Source organism: Aphis gossypii, chromosome 3, assembly GCF_020184175.1.
Source record: "Aphis gossypii isolate Hap1 chromosome 3, ASM2018417v2, whole genome shotgun sequence".
In the NCBI taxonomy this organism is placed as follows: domain Eukaryota; kingdom Metazoa; phylum Arthropoda; class Insecta; order Hemiptera; family Aphididae; genus Aphis; species Aphis gossypii.
In genome coordinates, this window is record NC_065532.1 from 4,413,146 (window position 1) to 4,436,576 (window position 23,431).

A 23,431-nucleotide genomic window follows, 5' to 3' on the forward strand; every position below is an offset into this window, starting at 1 on the left:
GTTCCTAATTACAGATTTCTAGGATGATTTTAAACAAGCTCTTTTTTAATTTTTTGTTAAAATATTTTTCTATTGTTTAAATTAATTCTTGGAGGTGTATTTCATCCCAAAATTTTTTACAGAATTGAATTATCATTATTTCATTAATGAATCGATTTGAATTGGTAATCAAATGTTCAAAATCGTTTCAAGTTATTTAGATTGGCGGTACTTGGGAATTGGGATATTAAAACTTACTAGTAAATTGGTAAGTACCTGCACTACTACACTAAATAATGTAAATATTTGTTTATTTATTGTTAATAAACACCTGCTTAATAAATTATTGTGATTGATATACAACATTAAACATATTATATATTATATTTATCACGCGAATTTGTACATATTTATATAATATTTTTATTGATAGACTTGCAATTTATATTTTAATAAAAAATGATATGTCTACATTTTACTTAAAAAGAATATGTACATAATGTACATACAAATATTCAGATAGGTATAATACAAGAAAAATATTATACAGGTTCAAATAACACGAAATTGAACGATTTAGCTAGTATAATTATTGATATATTTGAGATAGATTTGTACCCAATTTTATAATATAGGTATTATATTATTATCTACTAAGGTATACCTAATATTTACACATTAAAATATTCAATATTATAATACGATGTGGCAATTGGCTCGACATTAAACATCTATCACGAATAGATAAACAATATATACCAGGGGCGACCAAACGGTTGATCAAGAGTAATTTCAAAGTCAATTATGTTAAAATTTATTTTAAGTATATATTATACACTTTATGCAAGTATATTTTTAAATAAAAAAAATTCTTTATGGAAATCTAACCCTACATCAAAGGTGAAGTATATTTTTAGTAGAGTGTGACCAAAAAAAGTTTGGTCACCCCTAATATATACAGTACACTATACAGATAAATATTAACTATAAAATGACAAAATATGTTAGATTATTTTAAGAGTTAAAATTGTACTTTAAATTGTGATTTGTAGGTCTGTTTTTGTAAGAAAACATTTAATACACATGTGTTATGGCGGTTATGCACTCATGCAAGGTGTCTAGACGTTTTTGAAATTATACAATACCTATGTAGCAGATAGCCTAACCTATATAGTATATAAACCTATTGGCATAGGTATATTATACATACTTATAAATTATATACGATCGTTAAAAAATCTATTAACCTTACTAGACACGATATACAAACCGCTATGGATATGGAATATCGATATTCGTATATCTACCAATTTATACTAATTATTATAGAATACTATCCATAAATGCTTAAATGTTAATTGTCTTGCTGTTAAAAATAATTACATCACTTGAGTTTTAACTAGAAATCCATAAATATTATATACACTATAAATTATTTTATTATAATTTTTTAAAATCTAAAACATAATTACTATGTTTAATTTGTTTATTATACATATAGTAAAACTATGTTTAATGTTTATATAAGTAGATATGCACCTACCTATTGTCTATACATCAATAGAAATTGTAAGCTCGATTTTTATTTGTTCATTTTCTCCTTGTGCATATAGATTAACCAATTATCTGTAATATTTCATAGTAGGTATACATTTTCGACAAAATTGGTTAATAAATATAGTACCATATTGATGAATGTAAATTAAAATGGAACATAAATAACAAAACAATATTATAAATTGATTAAAAATATCATTTAAATGTAAATTATGAAAAATTAACATATTCCTGAAATCGAAATAGATATACCTACCAACAAAAATTAAAACAAACAACTTACTAATAAGTAATAATTATGAAACAAAAATATTATTTTGTATGTAATATACATGTATTTCACATAATTATTATTTTATGAGATTATAATATATAAAAATTATAATTTTAATTTTTAAAACTTCACTGTAAGTAAATAGGTATTTTCGTCATATACATTATGCTTGAACCTTATTATATTTTTTAATTCAATAAATACTAACTCCAAGGAAAAAAATCCAACTTATTAAAATTAAATATTTGTAAGGTAACAAAAATTCAATCCGTTACGCGTACAATTACGACATAGATCATAATACAATAATGTGCTAAATGCATAAATTAAACAAAAATAATCAATTAAAAAGTCTAAATTTTTATTAACGTACAATTATTCTTTTCTCTTAGATAATTTTTGAATTTAGAATTGTACCATTTAACCTTTGGAGATTAGATAACATTTATATTTATTTATCCATTTCTTTTACTGATATATACTATATACAACATGAAAAGTACAATAAACATTTATGATGAGTGTACCTAATGTTGACTTATAACTTATAAGTATAAAATAAAGTAGTGACTCATTAGTAATAACATGGGGGGAGGGGGAGGAAGTATAGTACCTAAGCCTGAGATAATATTAAATATACTAAGCAATAAGTATAAATGTATAATATAATGCCTGCAGTGAAATTGACTTACCAATCACAATTATATATTTTTATGATAATATATAACTAATAATAATATAATGATACATTAATATACCTTAGGTACATATTATAGTTTGAACTAAGGAGCGTGTTTATGTCAAATATCGATGTATATAAATATACTGATTCGATTTTTATTAAAAATAAATGGTAAATCGTAAATATTTATTATCATTATATAGGTTATACTTATATATGTGTTCTGCAATAGGTACATTTTTAAATATATTCATACTATGTATAGTATATTTAAGTATATACAATAGACACATCGCACATAATAGTGTTAATGCAATATGGCAAATATTAAAAAAATAAAATAAATAAAATAGCAATATAAATAGTAGATGTAAATTATATTTATATTGAAAAAAATATGTGTCTACATATTCTAAGAAAATCTTAATAACTGTAATTGCTATGAAAATTTAATATTAATATTACTTTTTTACACATGAGAGAAATATTCAAAATGTTTTTGAATACCTATTGTAGTTATTATATAACCATAATTGAAATGAGCATTAAAAAAAAATCTTTTTATTCAGTACCTATTTAGCTAAGTGATAAGTAGTCTGTAGATATCACAATGTGCAGGAGAAGTATCTTGTACAGTCGTACTAGGTACCTACTCATACAGTCGAACTATAGTTGTAACTAAAACCATTGATTATAAATTTATTTATAATCAATGCTAAAATTTATATACTCTCGACTCCGTGCATGCCATGGACCATGGCGTATTAATTATAATAATTAATAATAATCATCGTATTAATATTTACTCAAATAAAATACTTAAGTGTAATACTGATTAATTTATCAGTGTTTGAAAATTACAAGACACATTCATATTCATAATTAGCGAACGATGTTTGAATGTCACTAATTAGTAATTTATATGTTATATCAATGATTAGAATGTGAACGTAATTCATATTATTAATGAATTTAAACAATTTATAAGTCGTTTAAAAGAAATTACTTTTTTAAATGTACTTTTAATTTTGTTATAATGTATAGTATAACTGTTATCAAAATTGTATTAGCTTTGTCGTGTATCGACAAATAATTATAAGCTATAACCATTATGTTATTTAAATATATCAAATGTAATATTTTTTTAAATAAGTTTTTACATTTTTAAAAATACTTAGCTTATACGGGCATCAAACATTCATACGAATAGGAGAGTTGATAAATTTAGTGTTTATTTTTAACATAACTTACTAGCAAACCCATGCCGACGATTTTTTACGAGAGTAGTAGTTATATTAGTGATTTAATCTAGTATAGATAAATTTAGTTAAGCAGTTAACTATACGCTTGCATCGTTGTACCATATATAATATTCATTAATGATATTAAGATGCGTGTTTATCTCTGACCCCTGTGCTTTATTAATCATCTTTGAGAAACATAATATTATAGAAAACTGGAATTATTTAAATTGAAGCGGTATATGCATAAAATATAAAAATGTTAACAAAGATCCTCATAAATTGTTCTTATAGTAAACAAATAAAACAGCCATAATTTTAACACAGTATAAATTAATCATACAATAGCATTTTAAAATTTATAAATAATAGGTATAGAAAATAAGAAACAGTATTAAATAACTTAACAAAAAAATATTTAATAATTATAATAATGATTAAGATTGATATTAATCATTTTAGATATTATATATATGTATATATATAAAAAAAAACAGGGTAATAATATAATACTTGCAACTTATATCAAATGTTATATTTTACAATAATTTGAAACGAATATTATGTTTTTATAATCATGACATCGATTGTATGCACCGTATACCAACAAGTATAATAAACAGAAACCATTTATACTAGTATATAGGTACTACGCGCAACATAGCATACGCCTGACAAATTGTTTGGTCTGGTACCACAATGATTTACGTTTTCGATTATCAGTTAAAGATGACATCGCCTCAGGTCTCCTTACTACAAAATTCGGCGTCAAAGGCATATCTCTCGTAAATGGACGGCCGTACATTACATACCTTGCCACGGTTTTCAATTCTTGTGGCTCCGCTTGAACAGCCGAGGTCACTGGTATCTTGACCTCGATTCCACACACCGTTTCTGTATCATCAGGAAATATAATGTTTTTTGTTGTCTGACCATTAATATTCTTATTTATTGTCACTTTGTGGGTATTAGGTCTATTTGGCTTAGTAAAAACCAACCAAGCGGCCGGTTCCTCGTGATCGACGGCTCCAGACGTCGTCCCTACGATATTCGGTGTCGGAGTCTGAATTTTTCTTAAGGTACCATCTGAATCATCGTTCTTCGTGTCAATTTCTACTAACCCTCTCGTTGAAACCACTGGATTGCTCGACGATTCAGATATCATAATTGGTATGTTAGGCATCGAAACAGAGTATCTTTTCAACGGACTTTTCACCACATAATTCGCCATCAAATCTAGTCCGGGCAGGGATTTTGACACGTTTCGATTTATTGAGGCGCATGATGTCTTGAGATTGGGTTTAGACATAGCAGAAATACCAGGTATATTGCAGTTGAAAATACTCGTGAATAAACCAGCGATTGATATAATTCAATTATTTATAAATTTATAATATAATATTTTGTCAGTAACAAATGTTACAAAACGTTATTATATATCTTTGAATATCATAAGTTAATTGTAACAATTCTGAAATAATTATGTAACAAAAACTAATTGAATATGAATGTATATAAAATATAAATACATGAAATAAACACTAGATAAAAATTTCCATGACAATAGCAAATAGCAAGTTTATTATTTTTGAGTCAAGAATAAATTTAAATTTAAAATAAACCTGTGAATGGTTCTAGAAATGGAAATTTGGATGTTCAACACAAATGTAAAATGTAGAAATTAAATAAGGTTAATTTATTTTAGATTTTAAAAATGTTAATAGAATTTAATAGTTTGACCTACCTATATTTAATATATATATAATGAAATGCATAGAAAAATAATTTTTAAAATAGGAGGAAAGTAGATAACTTCTCTACTGTACAGTAGGTATTGAGTCTATCTCGTCATTGACGAAAAATCTAAAAATAAAATAAAATAAAAATAAAAGTACTGCACACGTAAATTTTTTTTATAATTTAATAAAATTTAATATTAAACAAAAATTAGAATATTCTATTTTTAGTTTTAATATTTTATCAATAACTATTAATCGTAGCACTTAGGGTACTGAAACTTTTCACCATTACTAAGTATACTATTATTATATTCTTATACTTACACAATAGCATTATAAATGTATTATAAATATTACAAAAGTAAAATTTAATAAAATTTGTTAGCAAAATTGCACGTACAAATAAATAATATTAATGATTTTAATTACGATTATAAAAAATCTAAATGTGCTCAAGTTTTATTTGAAAAAAATAGTGCAACAGTTTATCAGAACAGAACGATAACCTTACAAACTTTGAGTTAATGTATTAAGTACTATAAGTATATCTACTACTATCATTATTTATAGGATAATTATGACCAAATATGAAATAATCACAATTCATCCTGCAAGCAAAACCATGGTAATCAAAGATAATGGTCTACAATGTCTAATAAGTTATATACATTCAAATTGGGTGTGAACTGTGAACATAAAATAAAAACTGAAGTGGTAAAAAAAAATATGGTAGTTTCTATACAAAATTAAATTGGGATAGGTAATCGGAAATTCATACATTTTCTCGGCAAGGAACACTTGAAATCTACAACTATACAGCTGCAGAGTGACTTCCCAGCTATTTTTGATATTTTGCAAATTGCGATTGTATATTTGTATTATACCTATTGTTTTATATTTCTTATTCATACTTATTCTCCTCAGTATTTCTTATTTTTATTAGTTTCACACTTTCACTTGTAGGTTTTAATACTGTAAACTGTAATTATAATAATAATAATAAAACATTTACTTTTTAAAATTCATCGTTTCGGTAAATTATAAATTATAACCTAGTTTGGTTTTTGACTAAGGTATTGCACATTGTGTCTTTTGTAGTAACGTGTCATTCGAACTTTATTTTAACATAATAATTTTTGACATTTATAGGATTTATATTTTATATTGTATACGAATTATTCGTAATATTTTATGAAGTTGTATGTGAATTTAATGTTTCATTACGTTTTGAGTTTCATTATTATTATAATTTAAATGTTTATAAATTAAAATGATAAACACGTCCCCTCAATTGTGTAACTAAAAATTATAATATTTACCTACTCCTATATTATTTCATAATGCATATAAATGTAATAGTTTTGAATATGTGTAGTAGTTACCTACTATACCTTTTTTTTTTTTCTGGTTGGAATCGACGACCGGGAGGGGGCCGCTTTCGCATTACTTCCTCCCATACCTACCTATTTTAATCATATTTCCTTCATTTTTATTAATGAATAATGAAAAATAGTTATTTTCAATAAAACAAGTCAATTCATAGTAAATCATCAGAATGAATGTAACGTTTTTTGTTCAAGAATTTAAGATAAAAAACTATTTGAGCCCGAAACCATAGATAGGTATATTATAGTACTATATTATAGTAGTCATTTAACGATTGACCGACGGGCGACGACCGTATATTATTTTGTACATATTCACTGGTACTCGAATGGTTCACATGTAGGTGCACCTCATGTATATTCTATAATTTCCCAAGGTCAACCTCAACCGGTAAAAGTTGAAAATTCTAGTACGTTTTATTTTAAACACGGATAGACGTGGACAATAGGAAATATAATATATTAATGAAGCAGAGTATTAGCGGTACCTGCTCAAAATTACATTTTTTATAACTTTGTAGTCGTAGATACCTAAGAGTTAAGTTATACTATACATATTACATACCATATACGACCATGCATATTATCCATTAGGCACTTTGGTCATTATACGTAATTACTAATTTCTATAATTACAAATGTTAAAAAGAAATGTAGTAAGAATCAAATTAATTAATATTAATTATTTTTACGAGCGCTATCGATCAACAATTATTGACGTAGACGTAGTGTAGAAAGATCGGGAGAGTATTAACATCAGTACAACAATAATGAAAATTAACAAAAATAATATAGCCTTGTTAAATATTCTTATAGTGGTTAGTACAGAGTCTACCCGCCATTTTGTTAAATTTGTGAGTTCGTACTCGGAATGTTACTAAGTATAAAATAGCTATAATTATTGGATTCTACACAAATACTCAATAAATTGTTTTTTAATACTTATATATTTAAGTGTGACGTGTGGAATGTACAAATGTAGTACAAATATAATTACACACAATACAATGCAATACTGCAGCATATATTTGTGTTGGTATATTGTAAATGTTTATTATTATATAGAGTACCTATACAACAGAAAAACAGACTACTACAACCAGGCAGTGTCTATATAGTGTGTCCCGCGTGGACACAAAACGAAATATACAGAGGCAACACAAAGAAAAAAATAAAGCATAGTTGATAACATAAAAAAAAATAACATTAAAACAACATTAGAATGACATCGATAAGGCGCGGGACCTCTACCACAGTGCTTTGTATATAAGTACTAAGAGGCACTACGCTACAATCTACGTGACGGCTGACGGCTATCCAACCGAACTGTAAATCTGTATATTACAATATAATATTATTATGTACATATAAGATATATCTACTATAATATATGTGTTTGGATTTGAAACTGCATTTTTATGATGCGTCGCAGACCTAGGTATTTTATAATTATAATAAATTATAATAAGAATGTTATTTTGTTACTTCTTAGTTATTTTGTTCAATAACCCGTGTATATGAGGGGATATCAACCTAAACCTACCTAAAAACTACTTAAAAAGGTCGAGCCATAAAGAAATCAACCAGAATGCGTGTCTATCTATATTATACTGTATGTATACATATATATGTGTATAGCTAGATAGAAGTGATACTTGCCCATATTGACTCGTTTCTTTTTTTTTATCAATTTAAATAATCATCCCATTTTTCACCAGAATTCATTAAAACTATAACATAGGAATACGTTTAAGAAACTAAGGGCATAACATAATACATTTGTAATGTAATGATATATTATGATAATCGGATAAGTTTCAGATGTAATCTTTGCCGTAGACTGTGGGCTCAGACCACAGTGTGTTATTTGAGTATATTTTATTATTGATATTGCATCAGCGGGTTATACACTACACGTGTTTTCAATTTGGTATAGACACCAGAAATATGTTCAACTGTATTATGTTTTAGGTATATAGATGCGATAACCGGCTAGAGCTATAATATTGTTTTTTTTTTTTCGATTAATGATAATCTTTGAACTCGCTCCATGATTCTTTTGTAAATTATTAAAATATAAATATTGTAAGGACATTTCAATAACAAAAAACTGTTCTTGTTCGATCAAATAAGCACATAACATGTCTATATTTTCATCAGCCTACACTGTAATTATTACATGAACGTAACTGTTTTTATTTTAATATCGACTAATTACCTATATTGTTGTTAATTTTAATTTATGACGATTAAATTATATTTTAACTAATTAGCATTAATTTATTTAGATAAAACTATTACGTCTTATATATTTACAAAAAAACTACATAATGTACTTGTAAGTTGTAATTTAATAATATATTATAGTCTTTCAACGTGACTATTTGGCACATTGATACTTCCGCTGTCTTATAACTTAAGAATATTTTAAATTCTAATACTTACATTTAATACATTATTCACATTAATATACTAATAAATAAATAAATTTTCAAAAATGTTTTATACAACGATTGATGATAGGTTAAAATTCGATACTTTGTCTTTATTATAGTGTATAATTATTATTTTAAATGATTTAACGTAATTCGAAAATGAACTATAACTCAAAATTCAATAGATAATAAATAAATAAAATTAGAATATTACACAAGACCAAGTTTTATGTCATCCGAGTATTGATCTCTTTCTAAGTAGGCCAATCAATATAGTACCTACCTTTGGTATTATATTATATACTGGTATATCATGCATCCACTCACTCTTCTCAAATGATATGGCGTCTGCGTATTTGATGAACCGTCATCTATATGGAAAATATATTATTCAAGTGAATTCAATAACGTGAACCTTGTAAAATGTATCACCTAACCAAACTTTAATCTTAAGTTATATTGTAAGTAACATTGAATATACGGTACGTAATTTATAGTGTTTTATAAATTTATACTGTCAATATATCTCGAGTACCTCCTATAGATCACTATTCACTATAGATGGTTCCCAAAAAATAATAAACTATACATAGTAAATAAACGTCAACCAATTTATGGTTTTAAAGGTTGACATACTTACGTTTAATGAGTTTTTCATATTTAAAATGTATTTTGAAATTGAGGTAATAAGTAAACATAATAATAATAATATGTATTATATATACAATGTTATACAAAGAAATTTTAATATTTCTATTCACTTTTTTCCTTTTTGTTTATAATAATTAATAATTACTTACTAATTGCCCAATAGTCAATTATTCCATACAGTATGAATACATATATTATATTATAATGTATAAATAGGAATAATATTTAACTTCTCGAGTAGGTATATACATCCAATATCCATAAAAGTATTAAATAGGTAGTCATGTATAGGTACCTAAATCAAAAATTAAAATTAAAACGTGCTCTATGTATGGAAAAAAGAAACGAATGACGTAGCTATTTACAATGATAACTCTTTGTGTAATAAATACAAAACTTACATAGGTTTAAGGTTATACTGGTTAATGGTTATAGGTATACAATATACATGAATATTATATAATATTATTTGTCAAAGATTATATTTTTGTTTTTCTTACCTGTAGCTTTGTGTATCTATACCTATTTTGTAAATAGTAACTACCAAAAAAGGCATGAAATATGCAAAGCATAACAAATTTCACTCAAAAAAAAATCTAGTATCTGCATATAATTAAATAAGAAAAATGTGATGTGATAAACATTTGACGATACTTCCAATTAATATTTATGTACATTTTATGATTTACCTGCTAAAATTAATAATTAATTTTGTAAGTAGTTACCTACATATGTTAGAAATATCATAGTTTGTACAAGTGATACAAGTATAAATACTTTTAATAACTACTTTTCTTGAGGTTTGAACACTGATCGAACTTTGGGAGCATAATGTATTATTTAACCATTGCTTTTACCTAAATTATTTGGTTAGTCGAGTTTTACTTAGCCATATTAAGTATACATTATACATACATAAATAATTTTTTGTACGAATAATTAATATTTTCTTTATATAATAAAGCTGAGTAATTATAAATATTATATTTTTTTCTATTTAAAATAATAATATAGGAATTTTTTCCTTGAACTTTATTACTGCCATTCTCTAAGAACAGAATAAAAATATAGTAGTAAACGTGAAAATACGTGCGTATCGCGTATGACGAATAACATAATATAGTATATTATACTTATACATAAACTCATCTCTCACAGTACTATACGATAGACGATAGACCATCACAATAAAAATACGTTTCACAATTCGATGAAAGCATCATATGACAATTATTATCATAATACCTAGTATCATACATTCATATACTAGGTATATAAATGATATATTATACATTATACATACCTAGTACATTCGGTGGACACCTGTTTATTTTTGTCGGTACAATATATATATATAGGTTTTGGTTGCGTTTCTGGGACTCGTATATCCCTATTATGTACATAGATATAATCACTAATCGAATTTTATATTTTCTTTTCAACGGCTGTATACGTCGTTATAACCATAGAGCGTCGAAGAAGCAGCTGCTACAGCCAAGTACAGACACATTATGTTCAGCACTTGCTGAATATTGTCTGCATTCTGCTAGCTATAAATTTTTCGATTTATAATAATGTGAGCCGAGGGTGTGCAGTGTGCAACCATAAAATAGGTGTATAAAAAAAAGTAACCGGGTTTCCACTTTTGGGTGCGGTTTATAGAGGCTGTCGTGTGACGCTGTAGTCTTATCGTTAACATTATAAAAAATATAGGGGTGAGCCTAACTGCCTACACATTATATTATATATTAGGGGTGGCCAAACTTTTTTTGGTCACAATCTACTAAAAATATACTTCATCTTTGAGAATCGACTTCCATAAAATATTTTTTTTATTATTGAATAACTATAATTATTAAGAAACATATAGAGCGCGTGGCCCTTAAAATAAATTCTAACATGATCGACTTAGATATTGTCCGAAATCGATCGCGATCGACTGTTTGGCCGTCCCTGTTATATATTATACATGTGCATCACGGCTATAGATACTATAGATACCCGTGATGTGCATTATATACGTATATAGATAGTCATCATGTTGGAAGTTGAAACTCCTAATAGTCGACCCGCAACAGCAGTAATGCTGTCGCACGATTTACGAAGGGGAGAAAACTCGTTTTTCACCGTACATACACATCCGACTATCCTCATTCCTTATTACAATATACCTATATACCTATAGTGTGATATATAATATTATATATTTTAACGACTAACGGTTAGCTTTAAACACATAGCTAGCTGCAGGTTATGATAATTGTGCAATACAGAATGCATATAAATTTAAGTAGCAGTCAGCAGGAGCATATAATGTATACGTAGACATTACATTTTTTGACCGAACTGCAGGGTTGCTAATTGCTATTCGACTAATATAATAGACTCAATCCGAAGAGATATGCGGATGTCTAAAGAGGAAGCGAGAAAGAGTAAGAGAGAGAAGGGAAAAAGATGTTTTAAGTTATTTTAAAATTAAGAATAGGTGCCCGTTGGGCTTAAGCCGACCACTGTGAGATATAAATTAATGTTTTATAATATACGACACACAAATCGTATTGCCGCGTAGTTCGGGATTCAAGGCAACAGGTTCTTCTAGAATATTCCATATAGACAGAACTGAGCATACTGCCATAGTGCAGTTGTTCCAGAACGACGTGTTATAATCAAGAACCTTCGTCATTCCAATTTCCATTTTTACGATAGACCCGATGAAAATATTATTTTCAAAAAATAACGCGTAAAGTGCGCGTGCGGGATGTCTGGGAAGTTTGTGAAAGGCCAAATGTTTCGACCGGGGAAAAAACGAGTTAATCGCTGCGATGTACGCCACATCAGTTTGTGACATCATCATTTACATGTTATTAATTACTGATCTGTGGGAAATTATGTTTATATTTTTCGTAGGAACCGCCGCTCGATCCATCACGCACACGACGAGCGCAGCATTTGGGATTCGCACGTAGGCGGTCGGTCACCGCTCGTCAGCTCGATCGATCGCCGTTCGGGCACCGATTCCACGAAAACGCTATGTGAAAGCAAAAGTGCGGGCGAGCGAACGAACGGAGCATCAACAAAGCACGGGAGGGGCGGGCTGCGGACAGCAGCTCGGCGGGGGGGAGCGCCTGACGACGGTGTCGTTCCGTTTTCACAGCGCGCCGCCGTGGCGAACAGCTGTTTTCGTCGGAATAATGTTGTTGGCCGCCTGCCACCGCCGAACCGCGACCGACCTTCCTGCCATTATTGCCGAGCAACTGTAACTGCGTAGCACCGCTGTACGTCGTCCGTCCCCGTCCCGTCAATCGACGACGTCACTAATCCCGACGGAACACGAATCCGTGGCTGGTGTCAGTGTGCCCATTCTCCACACGGACTCCGCCGCCATAGGTCTGCTCGTCTTCCGCCGCCGACGCTCTGCGCGTGCGCCCCCGATTCCAGTCGCCAGTCGGCTCTACAGGGACATTCATACCGGAGTCCAGCGGTCGCAGTTGGTAGTTGTGCCCGCACACTCTCACTCGACCACTTGCCGTTGTCTCCTCTCACTTGCGTTGTTCAGCGTTCTCTCGACGGGGGCGGTTTTCAGTACGTCCCGTCATTGTGTCCGCTGACGACAGAGGCAACCACCACCACCCCCCACCATATCGCCGTCGTCGCTGATCATCTGTTCACCCTTATTCGTTACCTGACCAACACCACAAGAGCGAGTGAGTAGTGTCCTCGAGTATGAGATAGTCTACCATATATATATATATATATTATATTTATATGTATATTTTTAATTTTGTACTATTATTATTAGTTATTGTAGAGCGGAGTATAGATTTAGTTAGACTTCATCTATCCTGCGCCACTTCGAAATAATACAGTAAATTATTCTAATTTAATCAATTAAATTGTTAAATATTTACTATATTAATTTTGATATTTGTCTATGTATTAGGTCGACTACAAAATATTATTTTTGTTTTGAAATATTGATATTGCTTGTTGCTGACGATACACATCTCCCAGACACCTTCAATCATCTCTTTAAGTCATGGATGAAGACATGGACTGCCCACACATTGTCGATGCGGCTGAGAAGTTGAAGTTGGATGTGGAGCAGATCAGAGCTACACTCAACAACAGGAGTTGCAATGGTGAGATGTCACGTAGACATGTAAAATAGAGAGTACATGACACCACAGTAATAAATATATATTTTAATGTAATGTGGTGATGACGTCTCTAGCAACTATTATTATTATTAGTTATTACTATGATAGGTTTCTTAGCTTTTATTGTTATTTGTATTGTTATTACCTTTACGGAGGTAAGACAAGAATTACACAATTGGCCATATAGGTTCAGACAAGGTAGGTACTAATTAAAATATCTTAGCTTCTATGATCCTTATGAATTTATAATAAATTCCTATTAGATTTGTTTTCAGCAAGTAGGTTAAACTCTTTTTACCTAGTTAAGCTTTTGCATGTTATAATATAAAACCTATTTTTTTTTGGAAAAAATTATTTCTATTTAAATGTGAGCTTGTTGTTTGGTGTTCTTATAACTATCATATTAAAGTAATTATAAATATATTTCATGACGTTAAACTGAAATTTATCAGTCTAATTAATCTTTGACCTTTTTTTATAATTTTAGTTATTAAATTAAAAACTTTTTTATATTGCATGTAATTTTATTACTTTTATTGTTTTATCTCACAACTATAATTAAAATACCTAAATGTAATTAGTATTTATTTTGCTATTCTTAATATGCATGTGACTTTAGAAATATAATTGCCTGGAATGGAATTTGAACATTTTTTTTGCTCATTCTAAGGACAATTTTAGGTATTTATTTGTTAAAAAAAATAATTATTTGGTGATACCTTTATTTTCAGATATTTTTAAATTCCTTGGGAAACAAATACTTGTATAGTACCTATATATTTTCCCCTTAAGTATTCACCAATCGTTATTTTCTTCAGGTGTCAATTCAGACAGTTTATTAGTTATTAGTTACAGTATACATTAAATAGCATTGAAATAAAATAATTACAGAACGTGTTAATAAAAAAGTTAGGGTATGACTTTAAGATTGATTAAAAATATTTGGGGTGGTTAATATATAATTGATCTTAACTATTTTTGGAATCTGATATAATGTCTTTGTTCATCTCACAAGCAATATAGAAATATAATCATTATCTCTTTCAACTGAACAATTAATCTTGTAATAAGATATGAATTCTAAAAACATTCGTCTAATTTGAAATTATATATTTTTTACTTTAAGAAAATGTTTTGCCTTACCATTTTTAAATAGATTATGTTCTGCTACTGGCAACTGAAAACCATCACTTATGTGCAAGCTGACTGAGCTGTCACATTCCTGACCCCCTAAAATTATTTTGGGGCTCTGTCTTGGTTCATATTCTTTTTAGTGACCGTGTTGCTGTTATATCTGCACTTTATATTTATTATACTATGTTCAACCAATTTTAATTATAACAAACTATTTTTTCTACCCTAAAAACTAATATTGTGCAAAATTAAAAGAAGTTGTTAATTTGGCGGTTTAAGCAATCAAAACAAAATTCTCAAGACAATTAAATTTGATTTTGTATAAGAATTCCAGTAAAGACCCAGTTAATTCGTAACCCAGTATAGCAATTATATAAGAGATTTTTCACTGATTTTCAATCAACGATTATACAACTATTTTTCTAAAGCAGAAGCCGCCAACCTTTTTAAATAAGTGAGCTATATTTTAAATTCGAAGTTTTGGGTGATCAACATCTAGGAAAATTTAGGTGTTCAGGAAGAAATTTGTTTGATGAACAAAAAAAAAAAAGGTCTAAGCTCTAAGTTTATAATATTATTAATTTATAATAATAATAATCCAATATTCTAATAGTACACGAGAAAAAGTAATAATTTCCAATTACATATTATGCGATTGAATGATAATGGTAAAATTACTTTTTTATAATGGTTGACTATTCCTAAAAAGATCAATTGGTTGGAGACCCCTATTCTAAAGGTTGGGAATAAAAAATAGGCTTGCTGAATTAGTTTTTTAAAAAATTATTGTTATTGTCTTTAGAATTTAGATTAATATGGTTTATGAAATGAGATGGTAAAACAAAATGTTAAGCTTTTTCGTATAATACAAATCGTATTGTATCATTGTAAAGTGTGTTCTTATCATTCAATGTATAAAATGATTTTAGTTTATAAATTCCTAGGACTGAAAAGTAAATTATAATATTTATAATATTTATTTATTTATAGATGTTATATATAAGATAAAAACTTGATATTTTAAAAAAAAATTAAAATAATTTCATTAAATTTGTATAATATGTATACCTAAAAATTATTTATACTCCTTTTATTGAATATCATAATCTTCATACTGTTATTTAAAGTTTGTGATATTTAAAATTTTTACTATCTGTATAGATTATAATTCAAATAGTATTCCACAAAATGAATACTAGTAAATAATTATTTAACAATATTAGGTATATTTTATTGAAATACATTCGAATAGTCATTAATTTTTTTATGAACAATATATTATGAAAAATGAAAATGTTATGATTTTTTTTTATGATTTTAAAATTAACTTAATTTAATCAAAAAATTCAAATCATCAAAGATCTTCCCAAATTATTCATACTTATATATTTATTAAAGACATTTTTGTTGCCTATTTTTGAAATTCCATACTCAGTTACATTTTTCCTATTCAATAAATAAAAAAATATTAGATTTCAAATATCTTGTTATTTTTATTTTTACTAGTTCAAGTTTAAGTTTATTGAAAAATTAAAAAATGTAGTGATCTTAAAATATACATCACTATTTATCTCTATATTTTCATCACTGAATTTTTTTCTATTTTTCAGGTGTTATTTTTTTTTCAAGTTTTCAAAATTGTAAGACTTGAATAATAAATGTAATTCTTCATCTGTACTAAAATTATTCACATTAGGTAGTAATTAATATCTGATAAATATCTTTGACTGTACCCAAATTTATTTCAACAGATTGCAGTTGTTTATTGCTATAATTAAAGCATCAAAGAGTATCTCGACAAAATAACAATTAGACAATTTTTCAGCTGTCAATATTTTAAATGTCAACTAAAATTGTAACAGTAATAACAGCACCGATCATTATATTATTTGTAATTGTGAACAGTTATGAAATCAGAAATTATCAGTATAATTAATAATTTTAAAAACAAACCATAAAAGAATCTAACATTTTCATTATATACATTTAACAAATCCTACAGTAAGGGTCGCCAAACTTTTCAAACAAGTGAGCTATATTTGGAAATTTATGTCTCTGATGATCGACTTCAGTGGCGTAGCTAGACGCTTTTTTTTGGGTAGACCCAATATTTTGATGTAATGATTATCAATGAATATTTGTATTAAATAAAAAAGTAACAAAATATCGTATATTATAGTACATTTATTATATTATGCATATTACGAGGCATATTATGAATATTTATTTTAAAATTTAAATCTCATAGTACCTACTAGTATTAGTCTTATAGACTACACATTTAATGTGATACAAAACATTTTTTGGAGGAGAAAAGTGGGTAGGCCCAATATACTTTATAATATACTTTATACTTTATCTACTTTATACTTTTATTCTAGATTAGTATAATGAGGGGTATAATGTTTCCTAATAAAAAATGTTACTTTTTTAACCCAGTGTTACACGCGTACAATTTTATTACATAAACACAGTACATACACATAATAATTTTGACTAGGTACAGAAAAATTTCTCTCAATTTAAATATTTACAAAATTTCACTTTGTTATTTTTTTTATTTATCAGTATACATATATTATACATTAACAATTTCATGAATACAAAAACAAAATAACTATCAATAAATGCAAATGAAAATTATTTTGATTAAAAGTATAAAATTATATTTACAAATGTCTAATACAAGAAGTTCTATTCTAGTTGCATAAAATCATAGTTCAACAGATTAACGAGTTTTATGTAAAAATAAAATGATTTTTTTCTTGATTGAATACATAATTGAATTCTCAAAATATTGAATGCTCATATAATTATCATATTTTAATAATTTAATCACCTATTTTGAGTAATTTTTTTTTATTTCATTATTAAATCTTACATTAAATATTTTTTTAAAAAAAAGTGGCTAAAATAAAATAATTTATTATTTATAAACTATGTAAAAACTTATTGATAAATAATAAAATGTTGAAAGATAAGAACTCACTTTTAGATACATCTTGTAATTTGAAAAATATGACTCATTTCATACTCTCAATAGTCATGTCAATTACAGTTGTGAAAGTTCATTTTCCATGATGAATGTGATAAAATTAAAATTAAATGAATGTAGTCAGTGCTGAGCCTAATTGTATGTCATTAAAACTCACAAAACACACAAATGTTATTAACAAACATCCAATGATAAACAAGTACAATAATTACATAAAAAATATAATGAAATAGCCATGGATCTGTTAAGGTTAAGTACTCGTATTATAAAAACATTTTAATAAGTATTAAATATTTATACATTTTTTTTTTCAAAGTTCCTAGATGAAAGTATTCTTCACTTTATAGTCCATGTTCTGTTTTATTCATTTTCACCCCTACATTCCAATTTAATAAAAAATAAATTGGATACAAACATTACTATCACATTTAAAAAAAATGATAATTGACATATTAATTCATGGTCTGTAAATTTAGTTGCTTTTTACTTTAAGGTTGTATTTATTATTGTTTTAATAAAACAAACATTTTTAAGGAATTTATGTATTTAGGGTTTTAAAAATGTTATCCTAGTTGTTAAAATATGATATATATATTCTAACTTACATTAGGTACTTATATTTTTTCATAATACACTGTGCCTATTTTAGATAATAAGAATGATTGATTAGGGGCGGACTAGGATTAAAATTGTCACTGAGATTTAGAATTAGAGTAGGCACATCTATAAACTTATTGATTGCACATAAAAAAATATTTTTTATTTAATTTTGGCAACAACGATCATTGGCCACAATAGGCACTGACCCTGATGATTGATCCATTTTTTCAGCATTATCTTGAATTTAATATAACCATCATAGGGTATTATTCTGTAACTTATTTCTCATAAATTTGACATTCCCTAATTATTCTTTTGTAATCTGTGGTCTTGATATTTGAGAATTAAATTAGATTAAAGTGGTGTTTTATTCTAGAAAATCTGAGATTTTTAAAACATATTCTGCATTCTAAAAGGAGTTTTCTGTTAGAGAATTTTAGAAATATGATAATGATGTTCGCAGTATTTAACGAATTCATACTATCCTTACTAGAATAATTTTTACCTGAATTTTTATCTATAAAGTAACGACAGTTCTAAATTTCTAAGTACTTTTATTGATATAGGTTAGTGTTTCTTAAATTTTTTTATCCGTGGAACCTTTTTTCATGTTCACTTTAATCGTGGAACCCTACGTTTTTTTTAGATTTTTAGCTACTTATATTAAGCTTTCAACAATACGTTATTACAGCTCGATGTTGAACTCTGTACTTTGTTACTTTTAATAGTTGTAATGCGTAAAACATTTTTTCCCGCTAGTTGCTTATCTTTAGTACGATTTTTTTTGAACATTTTGAAAAAAAAGCACTTTAGTTTTTCAGAACCTTGAAAGAGTTACGCGGAACACATTTTAACACGTTGACTGCCACATGGCCGCCGGCGGTCATCTACAATTCTTAAATTTTGTGAATTTGTGACCGCTGGCGCCCATAGGTCAACATTCCTACCACACCATATGACCGCCGGCGACCACATATGAATTTGGTTTTACATTATTAACTTTTCTATGGCGCTACAATAATTCACTAAAATAAGGACAGTGGCGTAGCAGGAATCATTACAATTTTTCTGATATACGTTTTTTTTTTGCATTTTTTTTTCAATTTTTATTTTTCTATTTTTCTATTTTTTCAATATTTGAGGTATACAAATTTGGAATACATTGAAAAATATGCTTGGCATATAACAAATACCAATTGAATGACCGCTGGCGGCCATGTGACAGTCAACGTGTTAATAAACGCTGATATAGGTAGTTGCATCCTGGTTATTTTATTTTATAAAAAAACTATTAATGTTAGTGGTTTATAAAAACATTTTAAGAGCATATGCTGCTTATAAAAGTACTCATCCATAATTTCTCATTGTACTCAACAATTTTTATCATATAATATTCATTCTAAAAATTTTAATTTTAATATTATAAAATATTGATAATCTAGACCCTAAACTGTTGACAAGCTATATTGCTATATTGGATGGTTTTTATACCTGGTATATATATAAATATAGTTTAAGTAGTTTATCGTAGATATATTCCTAGACCAGCAGTTCACAAACATTTTTGATTGCCTTGAGATGCTAAAAAACAATCCACAGATCTGTCATAGTAATTCATTAAGTTTCATAATTTTTAATGATTTTGTTTTATACTTGTTCATGCTTCAACTTTTTATGGGTATTTTATGTGATACATAAACCATGTTGTTGTGGACAAGTGAGTATGGCATGTTCTCTATATCTAATTTAAATTAAATTAATTATGGCTATGACACTGGGGCTGTGTCAATACATTACTTACCATCCATTTATATTTATAATCACTTTTAATTGTAAAAACTATAGATATTGTATTTATACATTCTGACTATCAATTGCTTCCAACAAAAAGTTAAATACAATTTATTTAAAATTTGAAAGTATTTTTAAATTGATTATTTATTGAATACAATTTAAATATTTTAGAAACGGTTCAAAATATTTTGATCACTGAAAAAAATTATAATTGTATGAATATTTTTTTAATAGAGTAATAATACTAATAACTCATAAAAGTTTAATTTTAATACTGTGTCAGAAATAAATTTATTTATAGAAAAGTACATACACCCAAATTATAAGTCTAAATAAAGAAATACTATTAAAATATTTAGGTTAGGTATAGGTTGTATACATATAAATAATATGGAAATTATTTACTGAAACAAATATGAATTTATACTTAACTAATCATTAGTAAACTGATGTATTGCCTAATAATACTTGCCAAAAATTAAGTTTATAATTGATTTATTTAGATAATTAGATAATTATATTGTAGTAATTATTTAGTTGTATGGTAAATAGTTTTACAAATACTGTATATAATAAAAGTTGGTGTTTGTAGAAAAAAAAGTTGCAGAGTTAGTTTTCAATAACAAGATAAGTAATTATTATACAGTTACTCCTAAAATTATAATACAAAATAATATAAAATTGGATTTCATTTATTATAACTGATGTTAAATTGTTTCTGTAGTATTGACATTTAGTTTGGTTAGATATTCCATAAAGAAAAATAAATGCCAACAACTGAACCTGTTAATTTTTTTTATTAGATTTGGTCTGACATAAATACTGGTTTTATATTTATTAAGTGTACAGTTTGAAATTCTAAAATTTTTTATTTACATAAGTTTTATCTTTATACTTAATGGGTTTTCATTTTATTTTAACCTTAAGCATAAAAATAAAAATAATATAATTTATCATGACATTTAGAATCAATACAATAAACTATTGTATAATAACTTGTGTAGTATAGCCCAGAATTTTTTATTAAATGTGATGATTAGTTGATATTTTTAATTATTTTAATTATTGTAAGCCAAACTTATCTTGTATAATTTTCAACTAGGTATTGTTTATTAGCTGTTTATACAAAATTTTTTGCAAAAATTCATGATTTTTGACAAATGTTGTCAATATTTGAAATTCAAACGCTAATAAATAATATATATATATATACCTAATTGGATTATGTAAAGAAAATACCAATCTAAATAATTTATGACTAAAAACCGATATTTTGAAGTATCCACGACTTGTACTTTTTGAATAACAACAAATATTTAAAATCGTTTGAGAATAAATCGTTCTTTATTCTATTTCGTAAAAAATTTAAAATTCAGACCCTCTTAACTAGGACTGGGATTTTAATGCCCTAAAAAATCTCAAAAAATGCAAAAATGACTTAAAAAACTCTAAAAGTGCATTAACATTAATTGTTATGGCTTAATAAAAAATTTAAAAAAATTGTATAATTAATTTTTTTGTTATTGTACATTGTTACTTGTTTTGTTTTGTTGTATTTCTGTTTTCTTAATCATTCATTATAAAATAATAATTAAAAAAAAAATTGTTTAATATTTTAACTTGTTTTTGCTAGTACAATAGTACATATTAGCCAATAGGTATATAACGGCGATAATTTAAGCGGAAAATCCTAGCTATGATAAAATTGTTATCAACGATAATCGATTGTCATGCTATACAATTTATAAATTGTACCGTCGAGGGTCGGCAGTTTGCCAAAAATATTTTGTTAATCACAACAATTTTCGTTAATTTTATGAACTAATTGTGAAAAATACTCTAAAAATAAAGAAAATGCCCTAAAATCTTCAAATAATGTATTTAAGATTAATATTGACATAAAATGGAAAAAAATAAAAATTACTTTAAATTAATCAGCATCACCCAAAACACATTTTATACTTACAGAGCAACGTTTTGAAACACTAAAAAAAAAAAAATGTATTTGCATCAAAATCCCAGCCCTACTCATAACATTTTTTCCTATAATGATGCTCAATTTTTCTCTATAGTTATTTCAAAGAAAACTTTAATTTAATTTAATTTTTCAACCTTAGATATAAACACTAAATATTTTATGAATTTACAACTACAAAATTACTTGCAAATTTTCACAATTTTGACAATATTTTTAAAAATTTTAACTGTAGTACGTACAACTTACCATAAGAAACCTTGTACTAAGTTTTTTTATCAACATTTCAAAAACAAAAAATACTTAGAAAAATCAAAAATAATAATATTCTGAAAATTTAACTGTATATATAAAATTATAAAAATCTTATGATAATTTCAAGTATCTACCTATTTACAGTGAATAGTTTCTGAGTTACAACAATATAAAAAAATTGATTTTGTCGAAAACTGGTTTTGTGTAAATATACCCTTTTTTCTGTCATTTTTTTTTTTGAGGTTTCTCTTCATTTGTTTGAAAACTGCTGGAAACTTCTTACTGTTGACCTCTATAATGTACTAAAGATATTCAATTAGCCATCGAAAATTACCCCTGAAGTTTTAAATTGAAGCATTATTTCGATAAGTTATGGTATACACACATAAAAAAATTTAAAAAAATTAAAAGTACATTCTCATCACTCATTCAAAATTTAATATAGAGAATAATAAATAATGATTTTGTTCAGATTTTATATTTTAATTTTAGATAGATAAAATATATGTTCATAAATCTATTTGAATGTATTGCAATTTGTTTTAATATTTAGTGTAAATAGATAGGTAAGAAAAAAT

The 23,431-nt window shown here is 26.7% G+C and overlaps 2 protein-coding genes across 3 annotated transcripts in view; one reads left to right on the plus strand and one right to left on the minus strand.

Moving 5' to 3' along the window:
- Positions 1-4,214: 4,214 nt before the first annotated feature.
- Positions 4,215-23,431, minus strand: part of LOC114125627 (uncharacterized) — a 38,448-nt gene continuing 19,231 nt past the window's right edge. The window contains exons 2-4 of the mRNA XM_050205025.1: positions 10,093-10,238; positions 9,576-9,663; positions 4,215-5,076 (exon numbers count right to left, since the gene is read on the minus strand). Of these exons, the coding sequence (XP_050060982.1) occupies positions 4,383-5,042 (660 nt within the window). The 5' untranslated portion in view covers positions 5,043-5,076; positions 9,576-9,663; positions 10,093-10,238 and the 3' untranslated portion in view covers positions 4,215-4,382. The remainder of the gene's footprint in view (positions 5,077-9,575; positions 9,664-10,092; positions 10,239-23,431) is intronic.
- LOC114125626 (ubiquitin carboxyl-terminal hydrolase 3-like) overlaps positions 13,190-23,431 on the plus strand; it is a 28,386-nt gene continuing 18,144 nt past the window's right edge. Inside the window, exons 1-3 of one of the 2 annotated variants that reach the window (XM_027989359.2) lie at positions 13,190-13,647; positions 13,743-13,808; positions 13,884-14,082. In XM_027989359.2, coding sequence (XP_027845160.1) covers positions 13,980-14,082 — 103 coding nt within the window. In that variant the 5' untranslated portion in view covers positions 13,190-13,647; positions 13,743-13,808; positions 13,884-13,979. The remainder of the gene's footprint in view (positions 13,648-13,742; positions 13,809-13,883; positions 14,083-23,431) is intronic. The other variant, XM_027989360.2, reaches the window with a different exon arrangement.